At 39.3% G+C, this 23,410-nt stretch overlaps 2 protein-coding genes across 3 annotated transcripts in view; one reads left to right on the top strand and one right to left on the bottom strand.

Moving 5' to 3' along the window:
- Positions 1–15,728, top strand: part of LOC115262323 (uncharacterized) — a 38,632-nt gene extending 22,904 nt beyond the window's left edge. The window contains exons 2-3 of one of the 2 annotated variants that reach the window (XR_009996015.1): positions 781–8,355; positions 8,390–15,728. Coding sequence is in view for 1 of the 2 variants with exons in the window: in XM_029864722.2 (XP_029720582.2) it covers positions 788–5,188 (4,401 nt within the window). In the remaining variant the exon portion in view is untranslated. Of the gene's footprint in view, positions 1–780 lie in introns of both variants that reach the window. The other variant, XM_029864722.2, reaches the window with a different exon arrangement.
- Positions 1–23,410, bottom strand: part of LOC109424591 (neuronal acetylcholine receptor subunit alpha-7-like) — a 953,623-nt gene that overhangs the window by 730,642 nt on the left and 199,571 nt on the right. The window lies entirely within an intron of this gene.

Here is a 23,410-nt window from a genome sequence, read left to right as displayed (position 1 = left end):
CTGGATTCGCTCACATATGTCCGTAAGAGTTTGAGCCTCAAACACCAAAACTACATAAACGATATGATTTCTGGTACCATGTAATGGATTTTGGTTTAACGTATGAAAGTGCGATATTCATCAGCCGTTGGACTGTTATCATAGTCACGCACGGCAAGCCTTTTCGAAGAAAACACGTTTTACATAAAGTGTTACATATAACCTTTCGGTAATTAGTACTATTTTTTTGAGTTCTCAGGCTGGTTGTACACATTAAATATTGTACTACAGTGATAGACATTCGTCTAGCCGAGGCCCAAAAAAAAATCGAATATAGTGTCAGGAAACTCGTACCTATTCGGCCTAATGACCTTTTCGGCCTAATGACCTATTCGGCCTAATGACTTATTTGGCCAAATTACCAATTCCACCTAATGACCTATTCGGCCAAATAAACACTTTGATGTAACAATATTTTTCGGCCACACGACCTTTTTCCGACCTAACGATATATCGGCCTGGTGACCCCTTCGACCTATCAACTTTTTCGGCCTAATGGCCCTTTCAACCTAAAAACGTTTTCGGCCTAATGGCCCTTTCGACCCAATAACGTTTCGATAATACTGTAAATATCTTGACGAAACTGCTATGGAAGAGACTGAACATAAACAGAATAATTTTACGTAATGAATCCATTTAAGTATCCCCGACTCATTGGAGGTTTGAGTGTACCTATTTCCTGTGCGGTGGTAAAATGAAAGATGCTGTATGATTTAGTATTCCTTTTTTTTTTCATTTCAGATTCAGAATGGCATACTCGAAACTGGATGTCATTGATCCAGAAATCACACCGCTTGTGGCGTATGAAAGCACCATCATGTCTGGAACTCACGGTGATGTGTACCAAAAGCAGTTAGCCCAACTTCTTTTGCATAGACTGACACGAGAAGGGAAGGATTTCAACTTGGCTTATGAACTGACATTGGCGGATAAGTTTGATGACGTGGTACTGTACGATAAGGAAGCTAAACAATGGATTTTTATACAATCAAAACATGTCGACGGCAAAGATTCAAAGATAGATCTCAATGGCTTGCTTCCAGAAGCAAATCGAGAAAATGGAGATTTCAGTTTGTACAAATATTTCACTTCCTACATGCTTATTCGAAACAGGTTCAAAGGCAAATTTAAGTTTCTGCTGTTCACCAATAAAAAACTTGATGAAAAGTTAAAAACCGCAAGAAATCACATGTCGATCAACGATCAAGAAGTACACGAATATCTTCGCTTCAATTTTGAAGGGGCAGCGCACAAAGTTATCACACCGACTGAACCGACAATTCAAACTATCATGGAATACGCCAACAAAAATTTGTATTCCCTGGTGGACGCTCTTAAGGAACTTTTCACTACAGGAATTATTTCAAACGAGTTGCGGAAATACAAAACTTATTTAAGTGATATTTTGAAGGAGTCGAAAAACAAGCAAATAAGTTTCAAATATACCTTCAACGACTCACTGATTTTTATTGCAAAATTATACAAAGTGCTTTCGCCGGAGCTACACAATATGAAACCAATAGTTAAGCCACCAGAATTAAACGTCAATGAACCGGAATATGAGTATGGCAGCTACCCACTTGTGGAAGGTCAAGATTTCGAGCAGCTGATTGGCGCCATCAAAGATCTTTTTCGTAGCGGAACTGTATCTGATCATTTAAAAAAGTACGAAAATCTTTTAGCTTTGATTCTAACAACAACCGCAGATGGTCAGCTGGTATTCAAAGATACATTCAATAGTGATGCAATCTGTAAAGCTGAACTGTATAGAGTTTTGAAGGCGGAATTGAGTGACATGAATAAGGAGGTTATTACAAAACAGAAACTGTTCGATGGAAAGGATTCGCGGAACAAACACCATCCAGTATACGCTGAGGCATCTGATGTGCGAGAATTTTTTGCGCTGCTCACATTGTCAGTGCATCAACCGAATGATCTGGAACCCTTCATCGTCGAGGAGTTGCACTTGTGGATGAGGCAGTGGCTGCGACCCGACGTTTTAGGTAAGCTAACCGAAGTCGATGATAAAAATGCGGTGAGAGATTTGGATGATTATTTTGACGAAGCGCTTCAGTGCAAACAAGGTAATTCCAAACCATACTTAGGTCAAGATTTTGTCACGCAGTATTTCAACAGGTTACGGTTCAAAATTGTAGAAATGTATCCGATATTGAATGGCACCAATCTGTTATATATTAACAGAGTGATTAGCTTTGAGGAAGAGGAAAAAGAGATGCATCAGCCAGAAACCTTGAATACTCATCAATTTGATGAAAACATATTACCTAAACTGAATCATGACTACCAAAAATTTGCATTCCGTATCAAAAACACAAAAATATCTGGACTTGAAATGACTAACACAAAATCCCATGTTGACAGAATGGCTGCTATGTCGTTTTTAGAAAAAATGGGAACTGTTATACATGGTAGATTATCGCTTCTTGATATAACATACGAAATGTCAGATATACAGTTTGTAGCAAATCTAAAGCATATGTTTTCACAAAATCAGTGTTTAGTTTTAACAGCGGGCCCTGGTATAGGTAAAACTGAACTTCTCCACTATGTTGCGCTAGAGCATCAAAAACTCGAATCAGGAGCAGTTTTCTTATTTCACTTGAACAGAATACAAGATTCAAAGGACGCCTTAGGCAAGAATTCTTTATTGGATATTCTCAAGCCTGCGTTGTCTAAAAAAAAATTTGAACTCATACAAAACGTTTTGGATAAAAAAACTGATGCTCACATTACGATACTGTTTGATGGGTATGACGAAATACACGAGAAGAATCAAAACAAAATAGACAATCTACTTGAATTATTGACAAAATCAAAACAAATTCAGCTTGTTATTAGTGCAAGAAGTCATAAGAAAAGTTCTTTGCAGAACTTTTTTCAGAAACACAATTTGAATGTCGGATACTTTTCATTGGAGCCATTTAGCAGTAAAAATATATATGATTATCTTGCACAATCTTGGAAAGAAAATGAAATATGTGATGTTAATCCAAAATTTAATACGTATTCCAAATTTCTAATCGAAAAATTTTATAGCTTGTGCAGAGTTCCATTAATGACCAAAATGGCCTCTGAAATCTACAAATCACGTTACGAGCTGTTCAAGGCATTAGATATAAAAGACGAAGTTGGAGAAATAAGTTATTTAGATAGAGAGTTTCTAGAAATTGAGCATATCTATAAAACATTTATAGAAAAATGTTTAGAAGTAAAGACAGAGGATGCATGCAATGGTATTGGAAAAGTTGATTCGAACAAACAAATTTTGGATGGGTTTTATGTTGACCATCAATTACTGGCAATTAAATTTCTTGATATTGATGAGCTTAAGTTTGTCTTAAAAAACCCAAAATACAAGAGAAAATTGGATAGCATTCAAACTAATCATCAACATCAGTTTGAAAAATCCATTCTTGTACAATTTATTGACGACGAGGTGTTTTTCACCCATCATTCATACGCCGAGTATTTTGTAGCGAACTTTCTTTGGGACAATTTTGAATACGTAAAATTCACTATTAAAAAAGTTTTGTCTTCTTTTCCGGGAATAAGAAAATTTTTTGTAAAAATAATTGAAAAAGAAGGCATTTCCTTCGTATCAGAAATTGATCAAGAGGCGTCTTTTTTTTCTGAAGAATTTGTTTTGTGGGCTTGTGAAAGTAATGCTATTGAGTTGTTAAAATTTGTACTTTCAAAAGGAAACCAGCATAGACAGAATGAGAAAGAAATGCTCCAAATTGCCATTATAAACGGCAGTGACAAAATATGTTCCTACTTGATAGATAACTGTCAAGTGCATCCCGATGTTGAATTTGATGGTGGACTTGCTCCTTTACATGTGGCCATTGGATGTGGTCAAAGACATATAGTTCAGTTACTGCTAGAAAATGGCGCTGACATTAATATTCGGAACGCAAAATCGAATTCTTTAACTCCACTTCATTTTTCATGCCTGTTCGGTTTTAAAGAGGCTGTGGAAATATTAGTTAGGGAAAAAGCCAATATTGACGCATTGGCTGAAAATAAGTTCACGCCTCTTCATTTGGCTTGCGAGAATGGCCATAAAGAGGTTGTGGAAATATTAATTAAGGAAAAAGCAAAAATTGACGCATTGGCTAAAAATAAGTTCACGCCTCTTCATTTGACTTGCGAGAATGGCCATAAAGAGGTTGTGGAAATATTAGTTAGGGAAAAAGCCAACATTGACGCATTGGCTGAAAATAAGTACACGCCTCTTCATTTGGCTTGCCATAATGGCCATAAAGTGGTTGTGGAAATATTAGTTAGGGAAAAAGCCAACATTGACGCATTGACTGGAGAAAAGTTCACACCTCTTCATTTGGCTTGCGTGAATGGTCATAAAGAGGTTGTGGAAATATTAGTTAGGGAAAAAGCCAACATTGACGCATTGGCTGAAAATAAGTACACGCCTCTTCATTTGGCTTGCCATAATGGCCATAAAGAGGTTGTGGTAATATTAGTTAGGGAAAAAGCCAACATTGACGCATTGGCTGAAAATAAGTGCACACCTCTTCATTTGGCTTGCGAAAATGGCCATGAAGAGGTTGTAGAAATATTAGTTCGGGAAAAAGCCAACATTACCGCATTGGCTGAAAATAAGTGCACACCTCTTCATTTGGCTTGCCAGAATGGTCATAAAGAGGTTGTGGAAATATTAATTAGTGCAAATGCCAACATTGCCGCATTGGCTGAAGAAAAAATCACACCTCTTCATTTGGCTTGCCTGATTGGCGTTAAAGAGGTTGTGGAAATCATAGTTAGGGAAAAAGCCAACATTGACGCATTGAATGAAGATAAGTACACACCTCTTCATTTGGCTTGCCAGAATGGCCATAAAGAGGTTGTGGAAATATTAGTTAGGAAAAAAGCCAATATTGCCGCATTGGCTGAAAAAAAGTACACACCTCTTCATTTGGCATGCAAAAATGGTCATAAAGAAGTTGTGGAAATATTAATTTGGGAAAAAGCCAACATTGCCGCATTGGATGAAAATAATCTCACACCTCTTCATTTAGCAGGCCAGAATAGTCATAAAGATATTGTGGGAATATTAATAGACCATTTCCGCCAAAAATGTTTATGTGCTCTTCGGCTTTCTGACAATTAAATGAACAAACTTTCCCAAAAAACCCACATCACAGACAAATTGACGTAACACTTCGAACATTTTTCAATTCAAACGTGAACGCCCAATTCTAAAAGGACTCCATCCACTAGGTGGCGATAGTGGGCAAATGTCAAACTCGAACAAAAACGATGCGAGCGCCATTGATGGCCAGTTGGCCAAGCATTAAAAAAATAATTAGACCGTTTAATCGGTATACGATGGGAATTATAAGAGTGTTACGTCTGTTTGTCTATGCCACATGTTTTGAAGTTTTTGTCTATTGGGAAACAATGAAAAATATGCTAAGTAGCACTTCAGCATCAGTCTCCTATATATTTTTTTCCACAAAACCCGATGAACCCGTTTCTCGTCAACGACTTTCTCGGAGAGTTGCGGAGAATTTCCAACCAGCTGGCTGTCAATTATGACGAATGATATTCTTAGTTTTGATCTGCTTTCATCCGCGCCGGCCGCCCTAAAAACGACGACAGCCGGGAAGATTTCCGCGAAAATTACGAGCCCATTACGTTTTCAACCAAGCTATGTTAACATTCATCTTTGCTAGAACTAAAGAAATTATTGAACCAAGTTGTCAGGAAAGTCAGAGATGAAATGATGAACAGAAATTTTAGTTAGCGATAAAACCAATGTTGATGCATTTACTCAAAAGAAGTCCACACCTCTTGATTTGGCATGCCAGAAAGGCCATAAAGAGTTGACAAAATAATAAGAGAAAAGCCAACTTTGCCGGAAATGTGGTCAATTCATGCATTTTCTATAATCGTGTTGTCTGATGTATCGAAATTTGCAGAATTTTGATGTTCACACCAGATATCAGAGGCAGGATTAGCCACTTGGTGGTCCCGGAACCGGTTCCCAGGACCCCGGAAATGTGGCCAATTTTCTCAGTTTGTATAATCTTACCGTATGGGACAACAAAATTCGCTGAATTTCATAGATTATTCATCAGTTATCAAATCAGCAACTGGAATCAACATTGCCCACTTGGTGGTCCCGGAACCAGTTCCGAGGACCTCGGACATGTGATCAATTCTTGGATTGTTTATGAACATACCGTGCGGAATATCGAAATTTGCAGAATATTGATGCGAATATATCAGTTATCATGTCGAATATCAAAAGCAGGTTTTGCCACTTGGTGATTCCAGACTGGGTTCCGGACGTTCCGAAAATGTGACCAATTTTGGCATTTTATATGACCATCTCGTGTGGCACATCAAAATTTGCAGAATTTCATAAAAAAATCATCAGTTTTAAAACCTACTAAGGGAAACAACATTACCCACCTAGTGGTCATGGGACCGGCTCAAAATTCGTTGAATTTCATGGATAATTTTTCAGTTATCAAACTACTGAAGAGAACATTGTCCCCCAAGTGGACCCTGAACCGGTTCCCTGGCCTCCTAGCATTATGCCAGTTCTCGCATTTTCAATAACCATGCCGTCCGATATACCACAATTTCCACACTTTTTGGAGAATGCATAAGTTTTCGAGCCAGCTACGGGAAGCAACATTGTTCACCTGGCAGTCCCAGAATATGAGGACCCCTGATATGTAATAAATTATTTTATTGACTATGGTAATACCATGCAACCAGTAACCATGTCAATTGTCCAAAACAGGTTTGGCCACGGTTCCGGAAGCAGTTCCCTAGATCCCTAGACCGGTGGTCCTCTATGGACACGAGACACGGACCATGCTTGAGTGGAACCTGCAAGTATTTGGAGTTTCGACCGTTGCGTACTAATCTTCGGCGGTGTGAAGTAGAAGGGTGAGTGGCGGTAAAGGATGAATCACGAGCTCGTTGCGCTGTACGGCGAACCCAATATTCAGAAGGTGGACAAAGCCGGAAGTATACGATGAGCAGGGCATATTGCAAGAATGCTGGACAACAACCCTGCAAATTTGGTGATCGGGTCAGCACAAAAATTGACAACATTTCTCCGAGAACCGGTTCCGGGACCATCAGGTGGACAGTGATGTTTCCAGTTGTTCGATAATTGATGAACTATCTATGAAATTCTATGAATTTTGATAAGTCTCACGGCACATTTCAGGTGTCCAGGGAACCGGGTTTCGAACCATCTAGTGGCCAATCCTGTTTTTGGTATTTAACTTGGCCACTGATGTATTCGCATCAAAATTCTGCATTTCTTGATAGATCGGACAGCGTGATCAAAGACATTGCGGGAATTGAGCACTTTTCCGGGGTTCTGGTAATCGCTTCCGCGACTACGAGGTGGACAATGTTGTTTCCCGTAGTTGGCTTGAAAACTGATGAATTCATTATAAAATTCTGAGAATTTTGATGTGCCGCACGAGATGGTCATACAAAATGCGAGAATTGGTTACATTCTCGGGGTCCTGGGAACAGGTTTCAGGATCACCAAGTGGCTAATTCTGCCTCTGATACCTGATGAGAGCATCAAAATTCTGCACATGTGCAAATGTATTTTGATGCATCGGACAGCATGATCATAGAAAATGTGAGAATTGACCTCATTGCCGAGGTCTTGAGAACCGGTCCCGGAAACCTGTTCAGGAACCACCACGTAGATAATGTTGTCTTCACTTGCTGGTTTGATAACTGATGAATTATCTATGAAATTCTGCGAATTTTGATGTGCCACATGAGATGGTCATACACGATGCGAGATCTGGCCACATTTCCGGGGCCTCCGGATCCGGGTCCGGGACCTCCAAGTGGCCAATCCTGCTTTTCGTATCTGATGTGGCCACTGATATATTCGCATCAAAATTCTGAAAAATTCGCACGGCATGGTAAAAAAATTCGAAAATTGATCACATTTTGGGGGTCCTTGGAACCGGTCCTGGGAATCGGCTCCGGGACCACCAAGTGGACAATGTTGTTTCCTGTTGCTTGTTTGATGACTGATGCATTATCTACACATGATGTTCTGAGAATTTTGATGTGCCATACGGCAAGGTCATACAAACTGCGAGAATTGGCCACATTTTCGGAGTCCTGGGAGCCGGTTACCGGGAACCTGTTCCAGGACCACTAAGCGACCGATCCTGCTTTTCGTATCTGATGTTGCCACTGATATATTCGCAACAAAATTCTGCAAATTTAGATATGTCGCACGGCATAGTAAAAAAATCGAGAATTGACCACACTTCCGGGGTCCTCGGAACCGGCCCTGGGAACCGGTTCCGAGATCACCAAGCGGACAATGTTGTCTTCAGTTGCTGGTTTGATGACTGGTGAATTATCAATGAAATTCTGCGAATTTCGATGTGCCATACGGTAAGGTCATATAAACTGCGAAAATTGGCCACATTTCCGGGGTCCCGGGAATCGGTTCCGGGGCCACCAAGTGGCCAATCTTGCTTCTGGCTTCTGATATGGTCACTGATGTATTCTCCATGAAATTATGCAACTTTTGATATGTCGCACGGCATGGATTCACCATATTTGTAAAATGGTCACCTATCGGGGGTCTCCGGGAAGCCGTTCCGAGGCCTCAAGATTTAGTCCCGTGGCCACTTGATAGCGAAAACTCATCTGGTCAGTTAGCTTAGTGGTTGGTACAGTTTGATGCTGCTTTTTCCGGTGCATTTAGCACTCCAATCATTCAAATCAGCTGCATTTCGCATAACTTATTGCGAAAAATACCATCCTGCGAAAATGGGCAAACCATGGTCCCTCTGGCGTCGGTTCCAAGTGGCCACATCCAACCGAACCTTAGTTTTGAGCCAGATCCACAAAATTCAAGCCCTAACGATAATTTTGAGTACAAAAACTTTATTATTTTATTGAGAGTGACTGTGAAATCGTTGTATCAAATCCGGGTCATGACCCGAACACCTTAAACGTAACTTTTTTTGTCCAGCCCTTCACAAATGGCCAAAATTATCGGTCAAAATTTTAAAAATAAGCTTTTGGCAAAAGATTAAAAGTCACAAAGTATCAAAGCTATAGCAAATCAGGATCAAAAGATATTGCGCCTGGAAAGTGCGATCTGGGTCATATTGATCCGAACACCGTAGGAAGGTTAACCAAACCCATGGCTGTTTTGATAACATAATAAACTTTACCTTCAAATAGGCTCAGAAGAGACTATCGGTAGTGTTCCGCAACCGGTTCCGGGCCGGAAGTGACACCAAACCCATGCATGCGATAGCTCAAATCACGGCTTTTTAGGTAACATGGTGAACAGTTGCAAGAAAATAGACGCAAGCCATATCAGTGTGTTACGAAACCGATTACGGGTGTCCCACCAGAAATGGTCAAACGTAAAAGAGAACCAATACATGCGACATATCAATGACTTATACAGTAATAAGATAACCGGTTAATCAACAAATAATCTCAGACCATATTTGGGAAAACCGGTAGTGTTCCAGAACTGGTGACAAGACGAGTAACGCGTCGGAAGTGGTAAAATATAGAAAGGAACTAAACCATAGCGGCGTTTTTGATAATCTGATGAACGGTCAACAAGAAAATAGTCTCAGGCCACATCTAGAACTTGTAATAAATTTGCCGAACGGTTAGCAAGAAAATAGCCTCAGATCACATTAAATTTCGGCTTTTCAGGTAACTCGATAAACAGTTGACAAAAACATAGTCTCACACCATCTTTGACCATATAAAGGTGAACAAAATATATGTCAAAGCGATAAATCAAACTGTGGCTTTTTTGATAGCATGTAAACGTTGGGTAAGATTATAAGATCATATATGCAAGAGAACACACCATTTCAGATTCCTGCGGTGTAAATGTATAGTAGGATGGATCGACGTTTTATGGAAAAAAAAATATAATTTAATCGCATCAACACCTTATACAGTTTTTCAATCTTCAATCTCTTTATGCTTCTAAAATTACTGCTTACAATTTGGGTGCGGCTAGTTGAGCCCTCACTTTTCTTATTGCGATTGAAATTTGAATGGAAATGAAATTCAAGAATTCGAAAGCATTTTTCTCGGAGGAAGGTCAACTTTTACATGAATCATGTTACCAATGATAATAAAATATAGCCTAAAGTGTGCTGAAATAAACATTGGCGAAGATCACAAAGTGATCTGTGATTGTGAATAAAGTTAACTTTCTTCATGCATTAGCTGGCGCTCACCCCGCTGCCGTAGGGGATGGAATGGGGTCATAATGACCTCAATACATGACTAGGGTTAAGGTAATCAAGCAGTCAACTGAGAGGTCTGATATTTTTCAGCTCTGTTTTGCTGTTGAACATAACATCGGAATATGCATCATCAATAAGTTTCGAAAATCGATGATGGCTTTATTGAAATTGTTGCTTTTCTATATGAAGTGTTTTCAGGATTCAGGAACATTTTGCTAACACCGACGAAAAGTTCATGAGTACATATTCGACGAGAAAGGCACTATCACCACTAGGTGGATTAATCTGTGTTTTATTTCATTACATTTCTTTGGAGATTTGTTTTGAAAAATCAACTGTGTCTCCACAGACGTAACTCTTTGAACATTTTGCGATTCAAATCATAGTTCGCCCAATGCTAAAAGGATCGAGCTTAGCCTGGTTTCGTCAACCAAGAACCATGTGGTGGTAGTGAATAAACGTCTAACTGGAACAAAAACGATGCGAGCGCCACGGTAGGACAGTTTGCCAACTATCTGTTTCTTAAATAGACCATTTAATCAGTATTCACTGATAATTATTAGAGTGTTACGTCTGTTTGTCTGCGGTATCTCACTGTTTCTAAGCATTACACTCTGGGTGATTTCAGGCTTTCCGCAGGAATTTCTCTGATGTCCGAAGTCCGGAGTTTCCTTCGAAAGCTTGTCAATCAACTCCTCAAACGATTCTTTCGAAAATTTATCGAAGGAATTCTTTGAAAATTCATCCAGTGAATGCTTGTGGAATTACTCCACGGATTTTTGTTGCCATTACATACTTGGAGTAATCATGATAGAAGTACCGCCACAGACTAATTTCGGTTGCATTCCTGAAGCAATTCTGGGATGTTTTTCCCCGACAATTGGGATTATTTCTGAATAGATTTGTCGAAAAAAAAACTATGCGGATTGGAGACACCGTTCAATATACAGTATGCGGCAGGAAAAAATGCGAAAGTGTTTTTCAACTTCAAACCTCATTTTCGTCCATTTGACATTAACCAATCTATGTTTCAACGTTCCATGATCTATAATAGGCTAGTTTTCTGAAAAGTTAATTAAAAAATTTCCCATTTTGGTCACTAACCTTTACAGGACGACGCCTGAAGATGAAGACAACCAGAATTTCCAAACCGCAGAAAATCGCACAGGTCGCTAAATTTCGCATCTGATAAAACAAAATTTTTGATTTTCTCTACAATATCATCAAATATATGTACTTATTTCATCTGGTATGTGAAACTACATGGCTCTGGATCAGTGTGGTCTGGTTGTTCATCGAATTTGAGCTAATTTTGTTACTGTTTTAGTCATTTTGTTTAATGACCATTGGGCGCGCAGTTTATTGATACCCGCTTATTAGGCTTACATTATCACATGTTAAACATCAAATATGTTCATTTTTATTTTGCAGTGCTATAATATAGACATTGACTGATACACTGTCATGAAAAAATAGTCGTATATGTCTAATATTTAGCGTGTAATAGTGCCTTGAACTTTTCGCATTTTTTCCTGCCGCACCCTGTATATGGTGGGTACTTGAGAGAATTCAACTGATATGTGAGATTTTAGCTACTTTCTGCAAACCCAAACCGGACAAATCTAAATCAGCCGTTTTGATTCCCCACGACTGCAGCGCCGTTAAAAGTAGCCAAAAATCAAATATTGCTGAAGGAGTTTCAGCATGTATTTCTAAGGCTCCTTTCAATGTTGAACTTCTTCCAAATCCAAACACTTTTTCATACACTTTTTTGAGAAAATCCTCATCTATTCCCGACTGGCGCGCAAAATAAATGACTTATTTAACTCGTATTTGTGTAAAAACTTCCATAGTATCGACAATTTAACATAGGGTTGGTCCTGCTCTTATCGATTGCGTTCCACTCCGGGCGGAGATACATGTAAAATTTCTCAAAGTAATAGGGGATATCGGGGTTATTTGAAGATATTTCAATTTTTAAAGCCGTGCGGTGAGCCAAATCAGCTCCATTCGATACAACGGAAGTTTTTACACAATCACGACTTAAAAAAACATTAATTTTGCACTTCAGAAATTTTCGAAAAAGGTGAATGATAGAGAGAGTGGGGTAAAACGAGCTAAATACATTGACTTCCAACATCGTGCGGCGAATGACACGTTCCTTATCTGAAACTATAGAGAATTTTACAGTTTGTGTCAAAAATTCATTCAAATCCATTCACTCCGAGCAAAGATATTGGATTTATTCGCGTTTTATACCTATTTTTTTGCCATTGCACAGTGGGAAAAAATATGTATAAAACGCGAATAAATTCAATATCTCAGCTTGGAGTGGATGGATTCGAATGAATTTTTGACACAAACTGTAAAAATCTCTATAGTTTCAGACAAGGAGGGTGTCATTCGCCGCATGATGCTGAAAATCAGTGTATTGAGCTCGTTTTACCCCGATCTCTCTTTCTCACATATTTTTGAGAATATCCTCATCTATTCCCGCCTGGCGTTCACAATAAATGCCTAATTTAACTCGTATTTGTGTAAAAACTTCCACTGTATCGGCAATTTGACATAGGATTGGTCCTGCTCTTATTATTTGCGTTCCACTTCGGACGGAGATTCATGTGAAATTTTAAAGAAAAAGAGGATGTCGGGGTAATTTGAAAATATTTCAATTTTTAAGGCTCTGTGATCAGCCAAACCACCTCCATTCGATACTACGGAAGTTTTTACACAAACACAGACTAAATAAATCATTTATTTTGCACTTCAGAATTTTTCCAATAAGGTGCAAAAGAGAGAGAATGGGGCAAAACGGGCCCAATACACTGATTTCCAGCAACGTGCGGCGAATGACACCCTCCTTATCTGAAATTATAGAGATTTTTACAGTTTGAGTCAACTTTTCATTCGAATTCATCCACACCGAGCTGAGATATTGAATTTATTCGCGTTTTATACATATTTTTCCCATTGTGCATTGTGCGACGGTTTATTATTAATATTCAAGGGATATTTCCACAACATCAAGATGTACGTGCATGAGACCACTTCCAACCGCTTTATTTTCCGATGCGTCTCTCCAAGCTGTAACGCAACCAGAACAAATGCCAGGCTTAGCGGAAGCCCACAATTGGGTTGTTCAGTGAATATACCTATGGAGGTTTTCGGCTTTCAGTCGCGGGAAAAGCGTTGATAAGTTTTATATCATTGCCAACGTTTCGATCCTTGGGTTGGATCTTCCTCAGGGTTCGATCTTAATCAACTTGTAAGGGTCGTTCCTTGCACACGATCGTTTGTCTGTGTTTTTATTCCATAAAACACTGCACTTTTTCCGTTCATCACCAGCACCCCGGTAGGATGTTGGGTGGGTGGTGTTTCGTACCACGACGTTTACGGTGAAGTGAAAAATCAATGCATACTAGATTATGCATGCTCCAATTGCTTCGATTTACCGCCTAAGGTAAGCGCTCTAGTCGGATGCACTTGTTCGCCGATCGATCGTATGAGAAACGCAAAAGTGGGATGTCTTGTACTTCAACATCTTTGCAGGTAGTATTCTTGAAAGCATTCTTACATGTGTTCATAAAGGCATCATAATGAGCATTTATGAAGGCGTCTCTATACCGTCTACCCTCGTTGGTTTGACCGCATCTAATCTGAACACTATTTAATTTGTCCCCCGCTAATCTGTACATCGTTCAAACTAAAAATGGTTCAAACGTCATTCTGCTCTTGGAATGGGGTGAAACGGAACGCAGAATCAAAACAAAACAGCAAAAAGGGTTACCGTTAGTGTGTTTTTCGATGTCCACAGGGTTACTAGAAGTTCGAATCAAAAAATGAACCCCGTTGGTTTGCATGAGGTGTCGTTCAAACCAACGGGGGTAGACGGTAGTGTTTTGATATTAATCTGCTAATAATCTACCCATCTAGAGTTTGAATTTGTAGATGCATTTTTGAAGAAAACATTGTCGGTTTTCTTTTGGGGCTCCTCAGAGGTATTTTTGAACAAATTCCCAAAGGTGCATTTGTCTAGAGTTGTATTCCTGAAGCAATGCTTTGAAACAAAAAAAAAACCCTAAATGTAATTCCACCTCGGCTATGAACCGGCCTATGGCCGAAAACCTCGTCAATAGAAAAAACCTCTATGAAGAATTTTTTTTTATTTTGATACCTAAGATCTGTTTAAGAAATAAATAGAAAACATTTGAATTGTTTTTTGTTTCAGAAATCAATTGAAGAAAAAAAAACTGAATAATGCGCGGTTGTATTTTATAAAAACTTCCGAATTCTGCGAACATTTTTTTTGTCTCTCGAAAGCAATCGAAGACGTGAACAACTTTACCGAAATAGTGCCTTTCTATAGAGCTTGCTTACAATTTAAGATGTACCGTGCCGTGGCAAACCCAAAGTGAAAGCTTCTCTGTTCACTAGCGCCATGGGACAGAGGAATTGAAAATAAATTAATCGGATTTTTTAAATGTTTGACTTTTTATTTTCTTTTTATAACTTTATACGAAAGAGCGCCATTTTCTGAGCCACTACGATTTTTTTTTCAGATTTCTAGAATTTCTAACCTCGTATCCGTGCGGTTGGGGTCACTAAGTTTCTAAACGCACCATGCTTTGGGGTGAGGGCTCGATTCCCGCTGCGGATGAAAAAACTTTTCGTGAGGATAGGTTTTTCTCCGTATCCACTGGTCCATGCTCAGTGTGCCTCTTGTCTAGTTGTTAAGTTTCGTTCAGTTTGTACTGCCTCTGTTTGAAGACAAGTGTTTGTGTCTTCTTTTATTTTGATACCTAAAATCAATTTCATAGGAATTCCTTTCAGTATCCAAGAATGTTTTTGACCACCTGGCAATCTTTTGACTCATTTGTTCATAACTTAGTACACAAGCCTAATATGTTATGTTCGGTAAACTTGTTGATTAATGTTTCCGACAATTTTCATCAAGGACGTCATATTCTTACTCTCATATTTACGGCGTGAAAGCTAAATCTGACTAGGGGTGATTCAGAAAATCGCTTCTATACAAACTTCAAATTAATGTAATGTAAATAGGTTGCCGGACACCAATGTTCATGAATAACTTATTGTTTCAACACCGCAAAAGAAGCCTATTGACAAGACGTTCGAAATCAGCTGATTCCCCAAAACTGTCTAAGACCTGTATCGTAGTTGATTATGCCTGCACCAAAATATCAAGCTACAGCTGTACATTAAGCATTTAAAAGCGTTTACTAATCAGGGAGCGTCGTATGTCATTTATTGCACTTTCTGTAGATAAAGTAGATGTAAGGCAATTTTCAAACTGTAAATAATATACAACAATTGTGAGATTGTGCGTAAAGTAACAAATGCAGCCCTCGAACATTGTATAAAACTTGAAATAAAATACTTTTATTAAAATTTGTATCTTATTTGAACACGAGACATATCCGAAATTGCCCGAAAATTCAACATGTGCAGTGAATTGTGAATTTCCGTGGGTACAAACTCATCGCTGTGGACATTGGATTTTGCGTGCACAGCACACCTGGTCGCTCCCTCTCTCTCTGTTCGCAAGAGGATCTGGATCTGGATCTTTCCAGGGTGGGAACTAGTCGTCGTTCGAAAGAAAAATTTGAACAATTCTTCTGTCCGCCATCAATGATTGTTGTTAACCTTCCTTAATCCATAAGAAAAAAAAAACCCTAATTAATCCACCTAGCGGTGATGGCGCCTTTCTCGTGCCTTCCAAACCCATTTCAATAAAACTCAAGCGAAATGTTGATATACATCTCACTTTCAAACAATTAACAGAAATCCATTTCATGACACCAGAAATCATATCGTTTACCTGGCTTTTAATGTTTGAGCCGCAAACTCTTAAGAAAAAGACGCTATCTTGAATTTGAAGCCGCCATTTAGGATTTAAAATTGCCATCTTGGATGTTCTGGTCGCCATTTTTGGCGTCCAGGCATCTTCCCTACGAAAAATGTACTTCATTAAACAGCTGCCATCTTGAATTTCGAGCCGCCATCTTGGATTTTGGACCACCATCTTGGATATTCTAGTCGCCATTTTTGGAATCCAGACAAAATCCGCATACCAAATATACCAATAATGCATTGTTTCAGGTCCTAAAACTCCATTAAACAGCCGCGATTTTGAATTCGGAGCCACCATCTTAAATTTTAGATCGCCATCTTGGATATCCCGATCGCCATTGTGGACTCTGGAAGTCTTCCCCATACCAAATATACCAATATTGCATGGTTTTAGAGCCTAAAACTTCATTAACAAGCCGCCATCTTAAAATTTTGATCGCCATCTTGGATATTCTGGTCGGCCTTTTTGGACTCCAGACATCTTCCTCATACCAAATATACTCATATTGCATGATTTTAGAGCCTAAAGCTTCATTAAACAGACGCCATCTTGAATTTGAAGCCACCATTTTGGATTTTAGACCGCCATCTTGGATGTTCTAGTCGCCATTTTAGGAGTCCAGACATCTTCCCCATATCAAATATTTCCATTTAGCATGCTTTAAGAGCCTAAATCTCTATTAAACAGCCGCTGTCTTGAATTTTGAGCCGCCTCCTTGAACATTTGGCTGCCATCTTGAATTTTGGGTCGACATCGTGCAGTTTCTGGTCTCCAGTGTTGATTTCCGCACAAAACTCGTCAACCATGCTAAAGGTTACAAAAATCGCCACAGTTTGATGTATCGCATGATGGGGCTAGTTCAGTTTTATATACGGCTAGTTCTACCGGTGCTGGTCCGGATCACTGAAATGTCCATAACTCCGGAACGCCTTGGCCGATCTGGACCATTTTTGATAGCAAACAATTCCGGTTCGATTCAAGCTTTAATCCAAAAAATCAGCCAATGGGAAGAGTCTTAAACGTGATTGAACTTATTTTGCGCACATACATACATACATACATACACACATACAGACATAATCTCAATTCTATATCTTTTCTGTTAACGGTTATTAAACCCAACAAATAATCTCAAATCGTTGAACTGAGTTGATTGGTATATGCGAGTTGATCCTACGAGCCTTTTTTTCGAAAAATCGTTTTTTGAGTGAACATATAGTTTTTTAGAACACTAAGTGTACGAGAAAGGCAAAACACTACTTTCGAGCATTTTGCTTTGGTTATCTAACTAAACGAATACATTCCAAGATCTTTTTTGATAGCAAATTTAATAATCTTTCAAATTTGTATAAGTTTGACCATTTTCAAGTTATAGCCAGTTTCAGGCAAGCAAAGTCAAAAAATGTAAAGTTCAACTACTACGTAACGGTTGAGATTTGACCATATGCGTAAAACATTTTTTTACCAGTCTGAACCTGTCTGCTTGCTAACGATCATAAGGTTATCAAAATAATACGAGCTTTTCTGTGTCGCATACATAGGTTCAGTTCTGGTTACGGCACTGGTTACGGCACTACCGGCTGTCTCTAATGTGGCCCTAACCTATTTCCTTGAAAACCAGTCATCAGGTAATCAGAAAAGCCGTTATTTGTTGTATCGCATGCATGGGTTTGGTACTCTTTTATATTTGGCCACATCCGTCGGGACCCCCGGAACCGGTTCCGGACAACTACCGGTTCAGATATGGTCTGATACTGTTTTCCTGCTAACCGTTCATCAGGTTATCGAAAATGCCGCTGTTTGATGTGTCGCATGCATCGATTTGGTACTCTTTTATATTTGGATGGTTCCGGCGGAACATCCGGAACCGGTTCCGGAACAGTACCGGTTCAGATATGGTCTGATACTGTTTTCTAGCTAACCGTTCATCAGATTATCGAAAAAGCCGTTGTTTGATGTGCCGCATGCATGGGTTTTGTTCAATTTGATATTTGGCCACTTCCGGCGGGACACCCAGAACCGGTTCCGGAACACTACCGGTTCAGATATGGTCTGAGATTATTTTCCTGCATACTGTTCATCAGATAATCGTAAATGCCGTGGTTTGATGGGTCGCATGCATGGGTTTGGTACATTTTCATGTCTGGCCCCTTCCAGGGGTACCGATCCGGAACACCTAAGTAAATGGCCATAACTCCGGAACGGCTGGACCGATCCGAACCATTTTCAATTTCAATTGCTATTTCTTAGTATTGCACAACAATGATGTTCTCAAAATCATCTAGGTTAATCTCACGCACCATCTTTTAACTAATCAGTGATGTCAGCGCCACATTTGAAAAACATGCACCATTTTGGCGTTTCGTATTCCAAAACTGTATTCCGTGTACGTGAACCACGGTGCCTTCGGCATCACATTGAATTCTAAGCACCATTTTTGCAATTCGTGCACCTAGCCGTACAAAATAACGAGTATTACTGAATAACAGTGACGACTAATACAGCGCACTAACATCATGCATCTTCTTCAAAGCTTTCAGTGCACCATCATGATATCCAAAGAGTGATCTAGGTATCCACGCATTATGATGATCTCATGAAAATTCCTTATATCAATTAGATATCTCTAATACCTCATACTGATATGCACCACCATGAAATTTCATGCACCATCACAGCTCTTCAAGCACTTTTTCAGCGTTTATCATATTATCTAGGCATCTAAAGCACCATAATGGCGTGAGTATCACAGAGAATATTTTTTTTGTATTCTATGCACCATTTTTGCAATTCGTGCACCTAACCATGCAACATGTTGATAAGCTTTGAAAAACGGCGACAACTAATGCATCATCTAGCATCATGCACCTACTTCAAAGCTTTTCAACCGCCATTTTGGAATTCACTATATCATCTAGGCATCTTATGCACCATTATGATGTGGTTCACAAGTGAATCCCATGCACCATTTTGGCATTTCGCATACAAAATAGCATTCCTTGTACCTGGACCATGTTGATTTCTGTGCCGCATTGAGTTTCCTGCGCCATTTTTGCAATTCGTGCACCTACATATGGAATATGGCTGAGTATAACAGGATCATGGTAAAACTAATGCACCATACAGACATCATGTAGCTCCTTTGCATTCCATGCACCATCATGATATTCACATAAATATATAAGCACCATCTCACGCGTCATCTAAGCATTTAATTCACATTTGAATTTCATAAGCTCCATTTTGCCATTTCGTACACCCAATTGTATTCCATTTACCTGATCCATGTTGACTTCCGCACCACAATAGATTCTATGCATCATTTTTGCATTTTGGATCTAACCACCCAATGTCTATAATCACTGAATCATTGTGGCAACAAATGCACCACTGACACATACAATTTCTTAGTATCTCATGCACAACCATGATGTTCTCAGAATCATCTAGGCTAATCTTACGCACCATCTTTTAGCTAATCAGTGATGTCAGCACCATATTTGAATAATATGCACCATTTTGGCATAGCGTATTCCAAAACTGTAATCCATGTACGTGAACCATGGTGACTTCGGCACCACATTGAATTCCAAGCGCCATTTTTCGTAATTCGTGCACCTAGCCATTTTTTTCTGTTCGGGACATAACCACTGCGACCAATATTTGATCTATTTTGGTATACCCCGTAGCCATCCACAATGTTGAGTGTCGCTGAATAACGGTGACAACTAATACAGCACACTAACATCATGTACCTTCTTCAAAGCGTCCACAGAATGATCTAGGTATCCACGCATTATGCTGATCTCATTCTCATGCACTATCTTTTAATCAACTAGGACACTAATGCATCATACTGATATGCACCGTCATTAAATTTCATGCACCATCTAAGCTTTCCAAGCACCATTTCAGCGTTTGTTATATCATCTAGGTATCTGATGCACCATTATGTTGTGGGCATCACATAAAACACTTTTATTTTGTATTCTATGCACCATTTTTGCAATTAGTGCACCTAACCATGACACATGTTGATAATCTTTGAATAACGGGGACAACTAATGCAGCACACTAGCATCATGCGCCTTGTTCAAAGCTTTCTATGCACCATTTTGGCATGCACTATATCATCTAGGCATCTTATGCACAATCATGTTGTGGTTTACATTTGAATTTGATGCATCATTTTGGCATTTCGCATACACGTTCCTGGACCATGTTGATTTAGGTGCCACATAGAGTATCCTGCACCTTTGCACGAATTGCAAGTGCACCTTAATATGAAACATGATGAGTATGAATCAAGATGAAGCTAATGCACCATACTGACATCATGCATTCCATGCACCACCATGATGTTCACAGAACCATCTAGGCACCATCTCACGCACCATCTTTGAATCAACTATGTGTCTAATTGCGAAATCATGCACCATCTTTAAATTTCATGCAGTACTAAAGCTTTCAAAGCGCAATCGTGGCGTTCACTACATCATCTAGGCAACTATTGCACCATTATTACTGTATGAAGTTTCGTACATCGAAACAGCATTCCGTGTACGATGTCAACTCTAATGCATCATGCTGACATCATGCACCATCTTTGAATAATGCTCCATATCAGCATTCCATGCACCATATCAATGATGTGTTATCTAGAGATCCTTTAGATTGTATAACATTTCGCCGAAAACCATTTCGCCCCTGTCCAAATGGTCCCAGACCCTATTTCATATCATAAAAATAGCATTCCGTGGATCATTTTGAGAATCACTTTACCAGCTCGAGAAAAATCTGGAGGAATCCGTAGAGGCATTCCAGGAGAAATTCCTGGCGGAATTTCAGGAGGAATCCTTAAAGAAGCTTCTGGAGGAATCTCTAAAGGCATTACTAAAGAAGTGTTAGAAATAATTCTTGAAGGAAGCTCTCAAAACTGGAAGAAGAGTCTAGAGGATTTCCTGTATAATTTCCAGAAGGAACTACTAGAGGAATTGCTCTAAAAATTATTGAAGGAATTCCCTGGAGGAATTTCAGGAGGTATCCCTGGAGGCATTCCTAAAGGAATCCTTGAAGAACTTTCTGGAGGAATCCGTAGAGGAACTCGTGAAAGAATTCATGGAGGATTTTCTGGAGAAATATTTCGAGGAACTCCAGGACAAATTTCTGGAAGAGTTCCAGCAAGGGTTCAGTTACGAACCCCTGGAGGATTTCCTGGAAGAAACCCTGGAGAAATTTCTGGAAGAATTTGTGGAGAAATCCCAGAAGGCATTCCTGAAGGAATCCTTGGAAGAATGCCTGGAGGTTTCTTTGTAAGAATTCCTGGAGGAACTTCTGGAAGAATGTGCGGAGAAATTTCTGCAGGAATCCCTGAGGAAATTTCTGAAGGGACATTTGGAGGAGTTTCTAGATGAATTCCTGGAGAAAACTATGGGAAATTCCTGGGGAAATGCCTGATGTAATCCTTGGAGGAATTTCTGAAGGAATCCGTGAAGGAATTACAGGTAAAGCACTGGAGGGATAACAGAAGGATTCCGTGAAGGAATCCATGAAATAATTCCTGGAGGAGTTTCAGGATGAATTGCTGGAGGAATTCCTGAAGGTTTTTTTAGAAAAATTCCTGCATGAATTTCTGAAAGAATTACGCAAGGAATTCATTGACGAATCCTTGCAGGAATAACTGGAGAAATCTCTAGAGGAATCAGTGGAGGCATTCCTGAAGGAGCCTTCGGAAGAATCCGTGGAAAAAATCCTTGAGGAATTTCTGGAGGCATTCTTGAAAGAATCATTGGAAGAATTCCTGGAAGATTTTTAGGGAGGAATCCCTGGAGACATTCATAGTGGAATCCATGGAAATCCTAGAGAAAGCTTTGGAAAATTCCTGGAGAAATCCCTGCTGTAATCCTAGGAGAAATTCCTTTAGGAATCCGTGACGGAATTCAGGATGAATCCCTGGAGAATTCCCAGAGAAATTTCTGGAAGAATCCCTAGAGGGTTTTCTGGAGAAATTCATGCAAAAAAATGCAGCAATTTTTCGAAAATTTTCTGGAGGGTTTCCTGAAGGAATTCTTTGAAAAATTTCTGGAACAATATTTGCGGCTTCCTGGAGAAATGATTAAAGAAACTCCTCGAGCAATTTCTGAAATAATTCCCAGAGGGTTTTTCGAGAAATATCTGAAGAAATTCATTGATGAATCCCTGGAGGAATTGTTGAAGAAATGTCTGGAGAAATTCCTGGCGAAACCCATGGAGGAATCCGGGAGAAGTTTTTTTCTGGAGAAGTCCGTGGATGAATTCTTGGAGGAATACCTGGAGGAATTCTTGGAGGAATCCATGAAAAATTTTTAAGAAGATTTTCTGGAGCAAAAACTAGAGAAACTTTTATCTTTGCCCCAGAAGAAATTTCTGGAGAGATTCCGGACGAAATTCCAGAAAAATATCCAGAAAAAATTTCTGTAGAAATCCCTGGAGGAATTTGTCGATGAATTCCTGGAAGAGTTCCGGAAGAAATTTCTTCAGGATTTTGTGGAGAAATCCGAGCAGGAATTCCTTATGGAATCCCTGTAGAAATTCAAGATGGAATTACTAAAGCAATTTTTGAAGGAATTATTGGAGAAATTTCCGAAAGAATTCTTTGAGGAGGTATTTTTTGCGAAATATTCCTGGAGAAATTCCTGGATGATTTTCTTGAGGAATCTCTGGAGAAATTCCTGGAAGAATCCATGTTTGCATTTCGGGAGGTATTTCTGGATATTTTTTTTGGAAGAATTCATTTATAAGTTCTTAGAGGAATAACTAGAGAAGTTCCTGATGAATTCTTCAAGGAATTTCTGGACAAATATTTGAGGCTTCCTGGAAGAATGTCTGGCGGAACTCCTCGAAGAAATAGTGAAGGATTTTTTTTTAGCTATTTCTGAAGAAACTCATGGATGAATTCCCGAAGATATTCCTGGATAAATTCCTGGAGGAAGCTATGAAGAAATCTCTGGAGAAATTCTGAGAGAAATTCCCGGAAATGATCCGGGGAAAATTCCTTTAGGATTTTCTGGAAGAATTCGTCGAGGAATTTCTGGAAGAATCCCTAGAGACAATATTGGAGGAATTCTAGCAGAAATTCTTAGAGAATTTTCTGTAGGAATTCCGGCAGCAATCCCTGGAGGTATGTAATGAGAATTCTATGGAAGTATCCCTGAAGAAATTCCTAGAAGAGTTCTGGGAG

The sequence above is a fragment of the Aedes albopictus genome, chromosome 1 (assembly GCF_035046485.1).
Source record: "Aedes albopictus strain Foshan chromosome 1, AalbF5, whole genome shotgun sequence".
Taxonomy (NCBI): domain Eukaryota; kingdom Metazoa; phylum Arthropoda; class Insecta; order Diptera; family Culicidae; genus Aedes; species Aedes albopictus.
This window is presented reverse-complemented; position numbering and strand designations above follow the sequence as displayed.